The 16418-nt window shown below is 41.4% G+C and overlaps 1 protein-coding gene across 1 annotated transcript in view; it reads left to right on the top strand.

Annotated features, from left to right (window-relative positions):
• Window positions 1-408: 408 nt before the first annotated feature.
• The window catches only part of Prkacb (protein kinase cAMP-activated catalytic subunit beta), a 78895-nt gene continuing 62885 nt past the window's right edge, over window positions 409-16418 (top strand). Inside the window, exon 1 of the mRNA XM_050160114.1 lies at window positions 409-640. Within this exon, the coding sequence (XP_050016071.1) occupies window positions 595-640 (46 nt within the window). The 5' untranslated portion in view covers window positions 409-594. The remainder of the gene's footprint in view (window positions 641-16418) is intronic.

Here is a 16418-nt window from a genome sequence, read left to right as displayed (position 1 = left end):
GATCTCCCTCGTGTGAACGCGTGCGGAACACGCGCCACCCGGATGCAGGAGCAGACCGAGCCCCCGGCACCATGCCCCTCGCCCGGCTTTAGGGCACCGGGTGCCACGCGGAGGAAGGATTCATAGTTCTTCCAAACTAACGGTTTCCACGTCCCTCCGCTACCTCGGGATTGGCCTCCGAGCGCGAGTCGGAGCAACCGGTCACCGCTCCAGCCCGGCACGGACGAGTTCCCGCCCGCCGGGGGGCTTGCGCCGACGTCACTTCCGGTGCGCCCGCCGGCTCGCGAAGAAGCTCCGGGCCCGAGGTCGCGCTCCGGGTGTGCGGCTGCCGGGGGCGCGCGGTGCCGGGGGCGCGCCTGGAGGGCGGGCTCGGGAAGGGGGAGTGTCCGCGCGCCGCCGCCAGCGCCACAGTCCCTGTCGCTGCCGGAGAGCTCGCCGCATCTCTCCCCGACACCCGGCTGCTCCGCGCGCCCTGACGCCGCGCTCCGGGGTCTGCGGGAGCTGAGCAAAAGCGGGAGTTGCTGCAGATTGCGGGGCGGCGGGACGGCCCCGGTCCCCTCCCCTCCGTCACCCCTGCTCACCGTCTCCCGGGTCATGGGGAACACTGCGATCGCCAAGAAAGGCAGCGAGGTGGAGAGCGGTGAGTCGAGTCTAAGATCCGGGTTGGGTTCCCGCCGGGTGGGCCGGGGTGCAGCGCCCCGGGCCAGAGTCCCCCAAGGCCGCGAGGCACCGGCCAGGCCTTGCAGCGGCGCCCCTAGCAGTTGCAGGAGCCCCGGAGACTGGCCGCCTTCTTCTCTGTCCCCTCCCCCACTCAGGCCTGAGGGGTGAGGGCCAAGCGCCGGGACTCCTCGGAGAGAGGGAGGGCGGGCTGAGCGGTCCCTGTGATTCTCTTTCTTACTAGAGCAAGGAGGACTGCCACAGTCTGGAACGCTTCCCCAAATATGGTCCTTGAAAAGAAGTCCCTTTTGTGATCGCACCCTTCGCTCTTTCGCTCTTCTCCCTTCTCCCAGCGCCCCCAACATCCTGACCCTCTTTTAGGGAGCTACAGGTAGTGCTTTGGAGTTGAGTTGACTCTTTCTCCTCCATCTCCTGAATCCATCCCAATCTTATCACGAGGTGAGTGCCCGTCTGGGGGTCTCCAAAGGCGACATTAACCCTCCGTGTTCCAGGATCTTTCTTTCATCCCGTAGATTAGAAATGGCAAACATAAACACAAGCAGCAACTTTATCCATTCGAGGCAGGGAGAAAGTGAAACAGGCTTGCTTTCGCTCTAAACATCAAAAGTGTTTCAGGGTGCCTGTAGAACTTAAAGGTCTTGTAGAGTTGAAGTTCTCCAGACATGGTGGGTTGATTTCTCCTGAAAGTGCGATGCATTCGGTACTTTACACCAAATCTCAAGACAAAAGGGTCGTGGAAATCGAATTTCCGTTTGGCAGCATGGTTTTATATATAAGCACATGCATGTACACGCATAGTGTAACAGGTTGTGAAGTAAAAATTGTGTGCCATTGTAGGGTTACACACACTAGATTTTATGAATCGGATTAATTGAAGGCACTTGCTGTTTGTTACATTGCCATAAGTAAATGACATCCCAGTGCTTGATGTAAGGCTGACAATTAGTTCATATTTATGTAAATAGCATCTCCCATTGTGCCTGTGTCTATAACAGAGGAGTCAAGCTAATCTTATAATAGGCTACCAGGCAACTTTTCTTCTGTATAAATAAAGCAGAACTGAATTGACTGAAGGGGGTCTAGTTATTCATTTTGTGTAGTGTAAACAACAAAGTCAGAATTTATTTTATGTTCCATCAATAAGGTTCGATCTAGAAAATTACATGAACAGTGTACAGACTGTTGTGAGCTTCTGACAAGGAGATGTTGACAAACTAATGTAGAAGCAGAACTTCCATGTTCTTTTTTAATTGTACAAGTGTAGTGACTAGTCGTGCTGATTCACGAAAGACGAAGAATAACAAATTCTGTGCCCTCTTGATATTGCTGTCTCCCTACTTCTTGTACAATTTGTGTTATGAAAATGTGCTTGATCATTGAATCAGCCCAGTGATTTTCTTAGCAAGTGCTTCTACGGTTCTTGTATTTTTAATAGTAGTCCATGCTCCTGTACTCTATATGTTTCTGCTACGAAGCTTCCAAACAAGTTTCCCCCTAGATAGTGTTAATTTAAACTGGTAGCTATGACAAAATCTTCTGTACGTTTATTTATGGAAACTGAAAATTATTATAATAGTTTGAAAAAAAGTTGTGAAGTGACAAGAAGGAAGATAGCAAATGTTATTTCATCGGAAAACCATATGAGACATTTGTGGATCAGCTTTAGTGGTTTCGTTTGGAGCAACGTTAACTGGCGTGTGTTGATGATCTTCTGTAGCAAAGACTTCGCATTATGTTTTAAAGCTTAATGACCGATCATATCTTATAACTATTTTTAGTTTTCAAATGAATTACTCTAGAAATTTGTGGCTCAAAATTTGAATATAATTATTTAAATTTCTCTTGATAAGCAGAATAAACTTTTAGAAATATGCATTATCTTAAGAGTTGAATCAATGCATTCACCCCATCTCAAGGCTCAAGTGCCAGACCTCCGAGGAAGTTGGGTTTCAGGTCATGCTATTAACAACAGTAAAGAGCAGGATGCTCTGACTACATCCTGCATCACTAGACAGTCCAGCTTCCAGATTATTTACCAAGTGTTTTGGGTTTAGTTTTAAACCCTTTGGACAAAATATTAACATTTTACTATCTAGTGTCAGCTGAAAGGTAAAATGTAAGTGCTAACATTCTGAAAGTAAAATTAGAACTCAGAAAATTATCAGTAGGGAAGTATTTGATTTGAAAAGCTAATTAAAGATACGAAGGTAAGATTTTGCGGTTTGACAAGGAATAAGCCTCCCACAGACAGGTAATTCTAGAGCTTAGTTCTAAAAATACTCCCAAAGAATGAAGTTGAGCATAAAGACAGATGAGAAAGGATTTTTTTTGAAGTTTTGTTTTGTTGACTTTTTTGTTTATTTGTTTGTTTGTTGTTAGGTTTGACTATTCAGGGCTTGTGTTGTCCTCATTAAAACCTTCCCCCTATACTCCTAAAATTAAAGGACTCCATTCTGATATCCATAGCTTCTAGTGATAAATTAATTCGAGTTCCTCAGAGAATTGGGATGCTTCAAAGAACAACTTTTGCCATTATATATTTTTTCTATGTGTTTTTAAAGTTATTCTCGAAATAAATGCCCTTCAAAATTTGAGTGTACTTACTTAAACATCAGTTAATACACAGAACCATGAACTTTTAGAAACAGAAGGCCAAGAGTCTCAGAGATGTTTTCAATCCTCATAATTTAAGACTTGTTTTAATTTGAATTAAATATGTTACTCACATAGCCTTACTAATAATAGAGCCCCTTTAATCTTTTAAAAAATATATTATAGCCACAGGCTGCCTATGGATCTGTATATTGCACACTGACATTCAGGTCTGTGGGTGAAGCTGTTGTTTGAAATTTGGATGTTTGTTTTCATGATTAGACATAGGAAAGCCACCCTGTAGCCTAATGGTTATATAGTCTTTTTGGAAATGCCCTTGAAGGTGGTGCGCACCTTCGATCTCAGGATTGGGGAGGCAGAGGCAGGTTTGTCTCTGGGTTCAAGGACAGCCTACTCTGCATAGCAAGTTTAGGTGAGCAATGGTGGCATTGTGAGACCTTGCCTCAAAAGAAAGAGGAAGAGAAAAAAGACCCTGAGAGACAATAGAAATTGATCAAAGAAAGCCATTAGCAGAACAGGTTCAACAGATGCAAACTTGTTACTGTTTTTGAGAACTAGTGTGTGCCTGCTTCTCTAGGTGGTTTGCACTGCCGTACATATTCTTTCAAATCCGGTGATGGGTTCTAATAGTGCCTCATTTTCAAAACTGGGTAAAGAAGTGATAAGTAACTTGTTTAAGGTTGCATAGTAGCTGATCAAGAATGACATTTGAACTTAGGCAAGCTGATGTCAGAACCTCTGATCTCAAGGGCTTATGCTGAGCTTTCTGAGTATCCAGTGCAAAATCAAATTCAGGACCCACAGAATAGGTCACACTTTGCTTCAGTTTATCAATTATATCTCATTGTGGTTGCTTTCAATAATGATTTCTTTGGATCTTCTACCTGTCTGAAATAAGAAAGATTACCTTTCCTGTCCCAATCTCTGGATTCATATCATCATCTGTAAAATGAAGGGCTAAATTACTTTGCAGGTATTTCATTTTCAATGTGGTAAAAATGCCAAGTTAACCATATATAACTTTACACCTGTAGATACTTCATTGCTGTATTTTTTATTACTCATTTCTAGATGTGTACTTTGTCTCCTGTTAGGTAGCAAGCCAAAAAGTCATTTAAGCTTGCATTGCTATTATTAATGTGTTTAGAGTTTTGCACCTTCTGTGATTTCCAATAGTTCATATAACCCAGCTGCTATGATGCTAGACAGGCTCTCCACTTAGACTCTTCAGTGAAGCGGTTTCTACCCAGGTGTAGCTACCGAGAACTTGAAATGCAACTGCTGCCACTGAAGAACTGAGATTTTACCTTGGGCCTGTCTGGTTGGTGTTTGGTATATTGACAGCCATGTTTTGACAGGGCTATCTTTACATATAATAAAAATACTATTCCTTCTTCCTATAATTTTGATAATTTGGTAATCTTGAGTGTATTTACAGAAACAAAATTCTAGATTTATGTTTTCTCAAAATCATCAACATTTCTTCTAAGTAACAATTTCCGAAGTTGGTGAACAAATTATGTTTTAGTAGTTTGTATATGCTCATGAAGTTACCTTAAGTTCCTTTTGTTGGGACTTAGTCATAGATATAAGAAAGTATAGTTTGGTTGAAATTTTTTAGAATCAGCTATTGAGAAGAAATGAATTTAGTGTTCTCTTGCATCTTGCTTACATCTTAGAACTTGTTCTTTATCAGACTAGCTTTTAAAGGGTAATTAGAAGTAGATTATTTGTCTGTATTGGCAGAGGTGCTGGAATAGTCTTCCCTGGACTTAAAGAAAAGGTCAAGCTATTGAACTCAATTTTCATTGATAGTCACATGGTCTCATTTAGTTCTCAATTTTTATTTTTGCACAGATTACTCTTTAAAACAGTCTCCTGTTTGGGGATGATTTTTCCTCCTCTTCTGCTCAGGCTCCTCCACACAGGACATAGACAGATTGTTATTTCCATTGCTGGCAGCAGGATGATTGAGAAGCATGAAAGCCAGCTTAGAAATGTCAGCCATGCTGGGGGCAGAGGCAGCCCTGGGAAGAGTTTAGGTAAGCCAGAGCAGCTGTTAAGTCCTCACAGGTTACAAGTTTATCACAGTTAATTTTGATACTTAATTGAATTAACAAAATAAAGCAATCATTACATAATTTACAAGATTAAGAACATAGGTAAATACTACTAAATGCTAGTATAGATTTGTGGCCAAATTTTCTCAGGTAAATATATCATAAATTTTTAGTGAAAGCTTATTTTAAATAGAAAAATACAGAACTTATGGAAGATAAATATATGTACATCAGTACTGTATTATTTACTGCATTTAATCTTTCTTTAAAAACATACTAGGTTTGGAGAGTTGGCCCAGTGGGCAAGCATGAGGAACTGAGCTCACATCGCCAGAACTCTTGGGAAGCCAGCACAGTAGTGCGTGTGTGTAATCTCAGTGCTTTATGGTGAGAGGGGAGGCCAAGACAGGAAAATCTCCGGATGTCTAGTTTAACTAGTCTGCTATTCTCTGCTGCAAATGACAGAGACCCTATTCCAACAAGGCAGATGTCGAAGACTAACAGCTGAGGTTTTCCTTTGATGGCTCTGTGTATGGACATACTCATGCACGCTCATGCACACTCCTCCAAGAGTAAGTGAGGTGGTGGCACACACCTGTCATGCCATAATAGATAGGCTGGGGCAGGAGAATCCTAAGTTAAAGGCCAGCCTGACTTATATCATGAGAATGGTGTAGAGTGTCTTTCCTTGTCCCTCCGCTCGTTTACTTAGCACACAGAGGTGAGTCAGTGTGTGTTAGAGTGTATGTGAGACTGTAAGAATGCTCTAAAGGAAATATATAAAGCAACAACAAAAAATTATTTCATAAACGGTTAATAAGAGAGCCAAGGGGTGAGGTAGATGAGATTAAAAAAAAAAAAAAAAAAAAAAACCTTTCAAAGAGATGGTCCCATAGTGGGATGCTGAAATGGGAAACATCCATGAGAGGGAAGAACAGCGCAATGTCAAGATTAGGAAGTAAATTGTCTGCTATAACAGAATGGTAGAGCGTGGGGTTGGTGAGAGATTGTATAATGAAAGAACCAAAGAAAGGACAGAGGCCACCTCATGGGAAGACTCAGAGTTTGACCCTAGAAACAATTGCTAGAGACTCTGAAGTCAAGGAGAGCGATGTGATAAAATGTGGGTTCTGAAAGTAAATCGTTGGCCTTGATTTGGTCCTTTAGCTTTAGCATCCTTTAGTGTATGGGGTGCAGGCAGTGAGTTGCTTTTCTGTAGCTCGTATGATGAAAGACTCAGGTGTTATGTTGTCAGTTAGATTTACTGCTCTATGTCTAAGTCATTTTTTTTTTTTTTGAGTTAGATTTGGGATTCTTTTAAAGACAGAAAATCACCAGTTGAATTACTGCACTAGCTTAGTTGCAATTAGTTCTGCCTCAGCATCTTCTATCAGGCTTGCTGCAGCACGATATGAGTATCACACCTATGGTCATGTTTGAGATTCACATGCTGACTCTTTGGTGACTTCTGAAACTTTCGTTTCTTTTAAGGCAATTATGGCAAACCGAAACTGTTTGAGATTTGACTACTTTATGGTCTCACTTTGTAAAGTTTGTTTGCCATTCCTTTTTAGTAGGTGACCATATAGCAGCAGGAGACTCTATGTAAGCCACACATTGGAAAGCGTGTGTTAGTCTAGGTATTAACTTCTTCTACAGGGACTGGCTTTGCTGGTAATTGAGCTCCCTGAATACCAATTTAGCTTCCAGGTAGAGCAGGTGTCATGTATGTTAATAGGGGAGATTATGTTTTATCTTCAGCTGTAGTTCTGAGATAAATCACCCTGCACAAGACTTACACAAGAAATACGCATATATCTGTCATCCATTCGTTCCTTTGATCATCCTCAGTCAGTGCTGTCCACTTCGTTCTAGGCACTGTGCGAAGTGGAGTTGGAAAAAAGAGTGAGACTTGATTCTTGTCCTCATGCCAGAAGACACGACTTACAACTGTTTATGATGGGGTGTAGGACACGTGGGCCTGGCCTTGGTACTAGGGCGGAAATGAACATGGGCATTTATATAGCGAAGAGTGCAGGATTCCTGAGCGGCCGCAGTGGTCTGTTGTGGTCTGTTTCACAAGTTACATCGGAGTCTGCAGCACTGCAGCTGCTTTGGTTTCCTCCTTGTTTTCTTTACTGGATGATGTGAGCTGTGGGGCAGAAACAGTATCAGTATGTATGCTTTTTTAATACAAATCTATTTTATTTTAAATAAAAATGCTTATACAACTTTCCTTTATAAACACACTACTTGACTGGATTGCTGAGCAAAATCAAAGCTGAAGCAAAACTCCATTCTGTTTTGATTTGTATTTGAGAACAGGTAGAAAGACACTACTGAAAAAAAAAAAAAAAACAACCAACCAACCAACCAAAAAACCTGACCTTCCCCGAGGCCTACTACAGAAGTTGTAAGCAGTATAAATGAACCCACCATTACCGGGTTGTTATAGGTCTTACTGTGCTACCTATCTGTTCTGAGATCACACACATGCCTACCAGTACACCTGGGAAGGTTGCTGTAACACAGTTACTATGAGTCCAGGGCAAGCAGGCTGATGGAGGAAGAAGAATTTGGAGCGAGTTGTAAAGCCAGTTTAGAAGAAAGCACAAGCATCTTCTAAGTTCCTGCCCAGGAGTCCTCCTTTCTCCTTGGTCCATTTCAGCTGTGTGAGTGCGTAGCTGTTGGATCCATCTGTTATAGAGCAACTCTGCCAGAGAACATTACAGCACAGATACCCATCCCTTCAACATCTGCATTATCTACACCATATTTTGAATATTAAAAGAAATGCAGATGGGCAAAACTCTTTTAAAACTGCCAACATCTGTGGCTACAATGAAAGATACAGTGATGGAATGAAAATGTTCATGTGCAGGGGATGTGGTTCAAGCCTTGGATTTAAAAACAAGGCCCCAGAGAAGCTGCTGCCTTGGAATTTCCAGGAAACTTCTTTTGCATCCCAAAATGGTTCCAAAAAGCCCTAATCCAAATATCTGAAATCTACAGTTATGGGATACTATAAACTTGTGGTTTTCAACTTTACTAATGCTGTGATTTTAATACAGTTCCTCATGTTGTGCTGACCCCAACCAGAAAATTATTTCATTGCTACTTCATAGCTGTATTTGCTTCTCTAATGGATCGTAATGTAAATATCTGATATGTGACCCCCAAGGGGGTCAGGACGCACAGATTGAAGCTGCTGCTGTAAATGCTCACAGCAGTCAGAGGGAGAAAGAAGAGTGTCCAGTACACAAACGACAGTTTGTAGCGTAGCCTCTTCAGCGGCTGATGGGGCAGTAAAAGCCAGAAGTGCCAAGTAGATGATGTCTACAAAACAGTAACGCGTCGTCATGGCCGGAAATTTAAACAATAAAATGACCTAGTAGATTGATTTCACATTAAATGTAACTAAGTAGATGATGTCTACAAAACAGTAACACATCTTCATGGCGGGAAATCTAAACAATAAAATGACCTAGTAGATTGATTTCACATTAAATGTAACAGGTTTTTTTAAATATTTATCACATATAATGATAACAAAATGACAAGAGAACACACAAAATCAAGACTTCACTGTCTTCAACAGCATCTATCCTACGATGCTAGACGATGCTAACTTGCTTTTCAATGGCTCTTTTCAGTTTACTGCATGATAGAGTTAGACTAGTCCATGGTAAAAGTGACTTCTTTACATTACACAAACTGTGAGAGTTTTAGCCTGTGACAAGTGACAGAAGGGAAACTCTACTCATTACAAGAAAATCGCCACTTAAGCTTCAGAGTGTGATGGCTCTTAAAACCCTGTACCTCCAGCTGGGCATGCTTAGCCCGCCCAGTCTATCAGGAGCTGACATATGTTCTTAGACTGGTCACCCTAAAGTTGATTTCCATGTGTGGATGCTCAGTTACAATGCCGTTGCAGGCAAATTTCCTTCAACGCCTTCACTAGTTTCTTTTTAGTATAATCATCAGCAGTTCCTTGGTCAGTAGTGAGGATCTTCTTGATGTTTCTCTGTTGAATTCTTACATGGACGTAATCCTCAGTGTCAGCAGGAAGCAGGTCATCACCCTTACCTGCTCAGCAAAGGCATTGAAAGAGGAGCTTCTGGATACTGGATGACCATCTGATTCCTTTCCTTTGGTATTTTTATTGATTATCTTTTAATCTGTTAGTTATAGCTGAATATTTAAAGTATCTCAATGGATCTGTGTGTTTTTTTCCAGTCGGCCAAATTTCATTTTAAATACATAAATTCTGTATTTCAAGATGCTAAAACAAACACATATGTACAGACACATAGAACTGAGAAGGGACTACTTATGGGTAGCTAATATATAGTCATCTTGTTTGAGAATTGCTGTTGTGTTTATAACTTTATCATTGATCCCATGTTCCCTTCAATAGTGTATAAAGACAGAAGGTGCTTCGCCATGGTAGTAGTTCAGACAGGTACTTTTAAATCATTGAGAGTCTGGTAGTGCTTCCTGATAAGCCCTTTTTTTTTAATTTTTTTAAATTTTTTTATTTATTTTTTTTTTTTGGTTTTTCGAGACAAGGTTTTTCTGTAGCTTTGATGCCTGTCCCGGAACTAGCTCTTGTAGACCAGGCTGGCCTCGAACTCACAGAGTTCTTTAGTATTTTTTGTTTAATGTTTTTTCTTTGTATATATGTTCAAGGGTAATAGAAAAACTTATATCAAAGTCTAGAGAGTTCTCAGAGAATGACTCTAAAAAGCATGTCATAGTCGCTAGACTTTGTTTTCCCTTAGCAGTGCATGAAGTAATATAATTCTTAGAATCTCCATCTTACTCTATAGCTAGCGCTATGGTAGAGTTGTGAGGTCTGCCATTCGCATCTTCATCCGGTAGTCCCCGTATGCATGTTAGCAGCTGAAGAAACAGCACTGTTCTCCTCCTTAGTAAGCTTCTTTCTTATGTGCACGTCAAGATTTCAGAGCATGTCAGGCTTTCTTGGTTAATTTTGAACTATGGTGTTTATTAATCCTTTATCTTTGTTGTTCTCCTACTGACTGTTGAAGTTTGTGTGTCTTTATCATTGTTAGTCATCTGTCTGTTATCAAAAAAATAAAGATTTTTCTAACATGTTCATATTACTTTTCTTAAATTGACTATGTAACCAAGTGTGCATTCTGTTTGGAATTCCCCTGCTTAATACTTGGATATGATCTGCAAACTTCTTATAATTAACTTTTATTTATTTATTTAAAAAAAAAACTATCTTTTCTCATTTTACATACCAATTTCAGTTTCCACTCCCTCCCCTTCTCCTGCTCCCTCCAGGTTCCCCCTATCCACTCCTCAGAGAGGGTAAGGCTTTCCATGGGGGGGGAGTCAACAAAGTCTACCACATTGCTTTAAAGCAAGACCAAGGCCTTCCCCACTATTATCTAGGTTGAGCAAGATATTCATCCAAAGAGAATGGGTTGCTAAACTCCAGTTAAAGCAGTGGGGGAAAATCCTGGCCACACTGTCAATCTGCCCCAGCCATATAACTGTCTATCACTAGTTTAGGTCTATGCTGGTTTCCTCACTGTCAGGCCCAAGTCTAATGACTCCCATTAGCTCAGGTAACCTGTAGTGGGTGTCCCCATCATGGTCTTGACCTCTTCACTCATATTCTCACTCCTCCCACTCTTCAACGGGACTTTGGGAGCTCAGCTCAGTGCTATGCTGTGGATGTTGGCCTCTGCTTCCATCAGTTGCTGGATGAAGGTTCTGTAGGGACATTTAAGGACGTTTAAGTCAATCTGACTAGTTCAAGGCCAGCTTGGGCACTCTCTCCACTATTGCTTAGGTTCTTAGCTAGGGTCATCCTTGTGGATTCCTGGGAATTTCTTCCTAGCCTAATAATGACTCCCTCAATCAAGATATCTCTTTCCTTGATCTCCCTCTCTGTCCTTCCCCCATCTTGACCATCTTGTTCCCACAAGTTTTCCTCCCACCTTCACTTTCCCCTTCCTTCTCTCCTTCACCCCTCCCTTCTCTCCCACCTCTACTCTCCCATTTTTCTCAGGAGATCTTGTCTATTTCCCCTTGCCAGGAAAATCTAGTATGTTTCTCTTAGGGTTCTTGACACTTAACTTCTCTGGGGTTGTGGACTAGTGGCTCATTAGACTCAGCTTTACAGGCATCCATTGATGAGGAGGACATACCATGCTCATCTTTCTGGGTCTGGGGTACTGCACTCAGCATGGTTCTTTTTAGTTCCATCCATTTGTAAAGCAATATACAGCAAGCTAGCAGCCAAAATCAAAAGAAATGGAGAGAAACTCAAAGCGATTCCACGAAAATCAGGAACAAGACAAGGCTGTCTACTCTCTCCATATCTATTCAATGTAGTTCTTGAAGTTATAGCTACAGCAATAAGACAGCAAAAGAAGATCGAGGGGATTCAAATTGGAAAGGAAGAAATCAAACTTTTGCTACTTGTAGATGACAAAATAATATACATAAGTGATCCCAAAAATTCTACAAGGGAACTCCTACAGCTGATAAACACCTTCAGTAATGGGGCAGTATATAAGATTAACTCAAATCAGTAATCCTTCTATATACAGATGATAAAGAAGCTGAGAAAGAAATCAGAGAAACATCACCGTTCACAATAGCCATAAATAACATAAAATATCTTGGGGTAACACTAACAAAAGAAGTGAAAGACCTGTTTGATAAGAAATTTAAGTCTTTGAAGAAACAAATTGAAGAAGATAACAGAAAATGAAACGCTCTTCTATGCTGTTGGATAGGTAGGATCAACATAATAAAAATGGCAATCCTACCAAAAACAGTCTACAGATTCAATGCAATTCCCATCAAAATCCCAACACAATTCTTCACAGACCTTGAAAGAACAATACTCAGCTTCTTATGGAAAAACAAAAAAAAATCTAGGATAACTTAAACAATCATGTTCAGTTAAGGAACTTCCGGAGGCATCATCATTCCTGACATCAAGCTCTATTATAGAGCTACAGTAATGAAAACAGCTTGGTATTGGCATAAAAACAGACAGGTTGACCAATGGAATGAAATCAAAGACCTGGCTATTAATCCATATGCCTATGTACATGTCATTTTTGACAAAGAAGCTAAAATTATACAATGGATAAAAGAAAACATCTTCAAAAAATGTTGCTGGCGTAACTGAATGTAAACATGTCTAAAATGGCAAATAGATCCATAATTATCACCATGCACAAAACTCAAGTCCAAATTGATTAAAGACCTCAACAATAAATCTAGCCACACTGAACTTGACTGAAGAGAAAGTGGTAAGTAGCCTTGAATGCATGGGTATAGGGTGCTACTTCCTAAATATAACCCCAGTAGCACAGACACTGAGAGAAACAATATATAAATGGGACCTCTTGATACTGAGAAACAAAACAGTCAATAGGACAAAAAGGCAGCCTACTGAGTAGAAGAAGTTCTTCACCAACCCCACATCAGACAGAGGACTGATCTCTAAAATATATAAAGAACTCAAGAAATTAGACATCAAAATTCCAAATAATCCAATTGAAAATGGGGTACAGATCTAAACAGAATTCTCAATAGGAGAATCTCAAATGGCAGAAAGACACTTAGCTATGAGGGAAATGCAAATCAAAACGACCCAGAGGTATCATCTTATACCAACCAGTCAGAATGGCTAAGATCAAAAACAGCAATGATAGCTTATGCTGGAGAGGATGTGGAGTAAGGAGAACACTCCTCCATTGCTGGTGGAAGTACAAACTTGAAAAACACTCTGGAAATCAGTATGGTATTTTCTCAGAACAGTGGGACTCAACCTACCTCAGGACCCAGCAATACATACGACAAGGACATGTGCTCAACTATGTTCATAGCAGTATTGTTTGTCATAGCCAGAACCTGGAAACAACCTAAATGCCCCTCAACTGAAGAATGGATAAAGAAAATGTGGTACATTTACACAATGTAGTACTACTCAGTGGTAAAAAAAAAACAATGACATCTTGAAATTTGCATGCAAATCGATGGAACTAGAAAAAAACATCCTGCGTGGGGTAACCCAGACCCAGAAAGATGAGCATGGTATGTACTCACTCATAAGTAGATACTAGCCATAAAGCATAGTATAACAACCCTATAGTCCACGTCACTAGAGAAACTAAGTAACAAGGTAAACCCTAAGAAACTCATACACACGCACATGTTTGCATACACACACACACATACACATACACACACACCCATCCGTCCCTGGAAAGGGGAAATAGACAAGATTCCTGACAATATTAGGAGTATGGGGTGGGGGGGGAGAAGGGAGGGCGGAAGAAGAGGAGGGAAGAAGGGGAAGATAGCTTGATGTAATGGGATAGTTGAGATGGAGGAAGGACAGAGAGGAAGGAAAGAAATATTTTGATTGAGAGAGCCATTATGGGGCTTAGCAAGAAACCTGTCACTAGAGAAATTTCCAGGAATCCACAAGGATGACCCCAGCTAAGACCCTAAGCAATAGTTCCCAAACTGGCCTTGACCTGTAGTCAGTTTGATGACTATCTTAAATGTCACCATAGAACCTTCATCCAGAAACTGATGGAGACAGAAGCAGAGACCAGCAGCCAAGTGCTGGGCTGAGCTCCTAAAATAATCCAGTTGGAAGAGTGGGGGGAATGAGAATAGGAGCAAAGAGGTCAAGACCATGATTAGGTAATTTATCCTTTTTATCAGCAGTTCCAAAACATCTCCCTAGTTAGAGATGCCTCTTTCTCTGCAGTTTCCCCCAGAATGCTTCAGCTGTTCCCTGTACACCTGAAAGAAAGGGCAGTGAGGAGAGGAAGGGCAGTCAAAGAAGTTGTGCCATTGTTAACTCCTTTCTAACAGTGCTAGAATCAGACCTGAAGTTTCTCCTTCAGTCTGTTCTGCACCAGGGTTTCTGTCGTCTTCCTGGACACGGCCTCTCCTCTGGCTGCCCCCTTCTCTTTCTACACTTCACATTACACAGGAGTCTCTCTCTAGGACTGCCTGTGGGCTGCTCCCTCCCAACTCTTAGATTTCACCACTAAAACAGTCCAGCCTCCTGCGGCTCTGGAGGTCACTGCTGCTCTTTGAACCCTCGTATGAGACCTGACGAGGCACCTGTTCCTCTGAATATTGCTGCAGAACTCAAACCACCCTATTCTGTGAAAAGACTCCCATGACCATGGCAACTCTTGTAAAGGAAAACATTTAATGGTGTGGCTGACTTACAGTTCAAAGGTTTAGTTCATTATTGTAATGGTGGGACATGGCATCATGCAGGCAGACATGGTGCTGGGGAAAGAGTTGAGAGTTTTTATATCTTGGTCCCACAGGCAACAGGAAGTGATCTGACACACTGGGCATGGCTTGAGCTGATGTGAGGGCTCAAAGCCCACACCCATAGTGACACACTTCCTCAAACAAGGCTGCACCTATTCCAACAGGACCACGCCTCCTAATAGTGCCATTCCCTATGAGCTTATTGGGTCCAATTCCATTCAGACTACCACAGCCCTGGACTAGGTGTTTCTCAGGGACCCTTTTATTTGGCCTTCCTATGTAAATTGGCTGCTGTTGGCAGATCTAGTTATAATTCTCCCAGTTCGTCTCTAGGTGGTGCCGTCCCTACCCCAGAGCTGTTAGCAACTCTGTTTTATTTTCAGATGAAAAAACAAGGTGAACTACTTTAATACACACTGGTGTCTTATATACCTGTTCAGTGGTTTTCAGTCTTAGTTTTCACTTGATGTTGTACCTGACTGAGCAAAACCTTCTAGTGTTTTTGTGTGTGTGTGTGTGTGTGTGTGTGTTCTAGGTCCTGTAGTAAGAATCAGCAATGCAAAGACAAACAGATCTGTTGTAAACAGTCAAGTAGCATTTGAAGAAAAATATAGTTGACCATATTAAATAGTCAATATAAACTTTTCTTAATAGTATTATGAACTTTTATAAAGGATTTTACCTTGATGTTGTCATAACTGCTCCTCAACCTTACCAAATAAAATATGTTAAGTGGCATAACATTTGTAGTAATTCTCCAGGGAATTTTCAGTGAATTCAGATGCAATATAGGAATGGCATGAAGGGTGTGAGAGGGCTTTATTTTGCTTAGTGTTGCGTAAGTCGGTTTCTGGGAGCAGGAAAATGGAGATTAGTCTTCTGATAGGGTGGTCTGTGCGGGAGTCTCATAACCTGATAGTGTGCACGAAATAATGCTCTTGTGTATTCCTAGCACATCATCTGGGTAAGGGCCTAAAATTGTGTTTCTCATCTGTTGTCCAAAGCTACAGAAATGGCAAAAGAATTTTGTAGATTTGAATTTGAATTCTACATAGCCCCATTCTGCCACCTTCTGGTTGTCTCCATTTCTTTTACTGCTGTGTGCTAAGTATTGTCTAACTATACCATGGTACCCTTTTTTTTTTTTTTAATTTGGGGCCCGAGACACTTCAGATGGGGTCAGTTTAAGCTGTGACCTAGTTCTCACCTCAGACTCACTTATTTCTTGATTGTAAAATGTGCTAATTATTGGTGACATGTGGGACTGTTTACAGTACAGTATGCACTCATAACTACTTTTGATGTTTCCACAATTCCAAAGTTCCTAAAGGTGTTACCTGATATTAAAACTTTGTCACGTTTGTTAGCCATTTATCACAGTCTCAATAAGAAAACATCCAGGAAAGTAATATGGAAATGAAAGTTTGTAAAACATTGCAGCCTTCTTAAGGTCCACGAGGTGTGCACCCACCCGCTGTGACTGTGGAACTGATCTATTGGGAGCTCATCAAGGCCAGCGGGACTGGGACTGAATAAGCACGGATGAAACTGGACTCCCTGAACGTGGTGGACAATGAAGGCTGATGAGAAGCCAAGGACAATGGCACTAGGTTTCGATCCTAATACATGAACTGGCTGTGTGGGAGCCTAGCCTGTTTGGATGCTCACCTTCCTGGTCCTGGATAGAAGTGGGAGGACCTTGGACTTCCCGCAGGGCAGGGAATCTGGACTGCTCATCATTCTCGAGAGGGAGGGGGAATGGAGTGG

This window comes from Alexandromys fortis, unplaced genomic scaffold, assembly GCF_014885135.2.
Source record: "Alexandromys fortis isolate MF-2015 unplaced genomic scaffold, M_Fortis_MF-2015_v1.1 scaffold_124, whole genome shotgun sequence".
NCBI classification, from domain to species: Eukaryota; Metazoa; Chordata; class Mammalia; order Rodentia; family Cricetidae; genus Alexandromys; species Alexandromys fortis.
The sequence above is the reverse complement of the archived record's forward strand: the minus strand, read 5'-3'. Positions and strand labels throughout refer to the sequence as shown.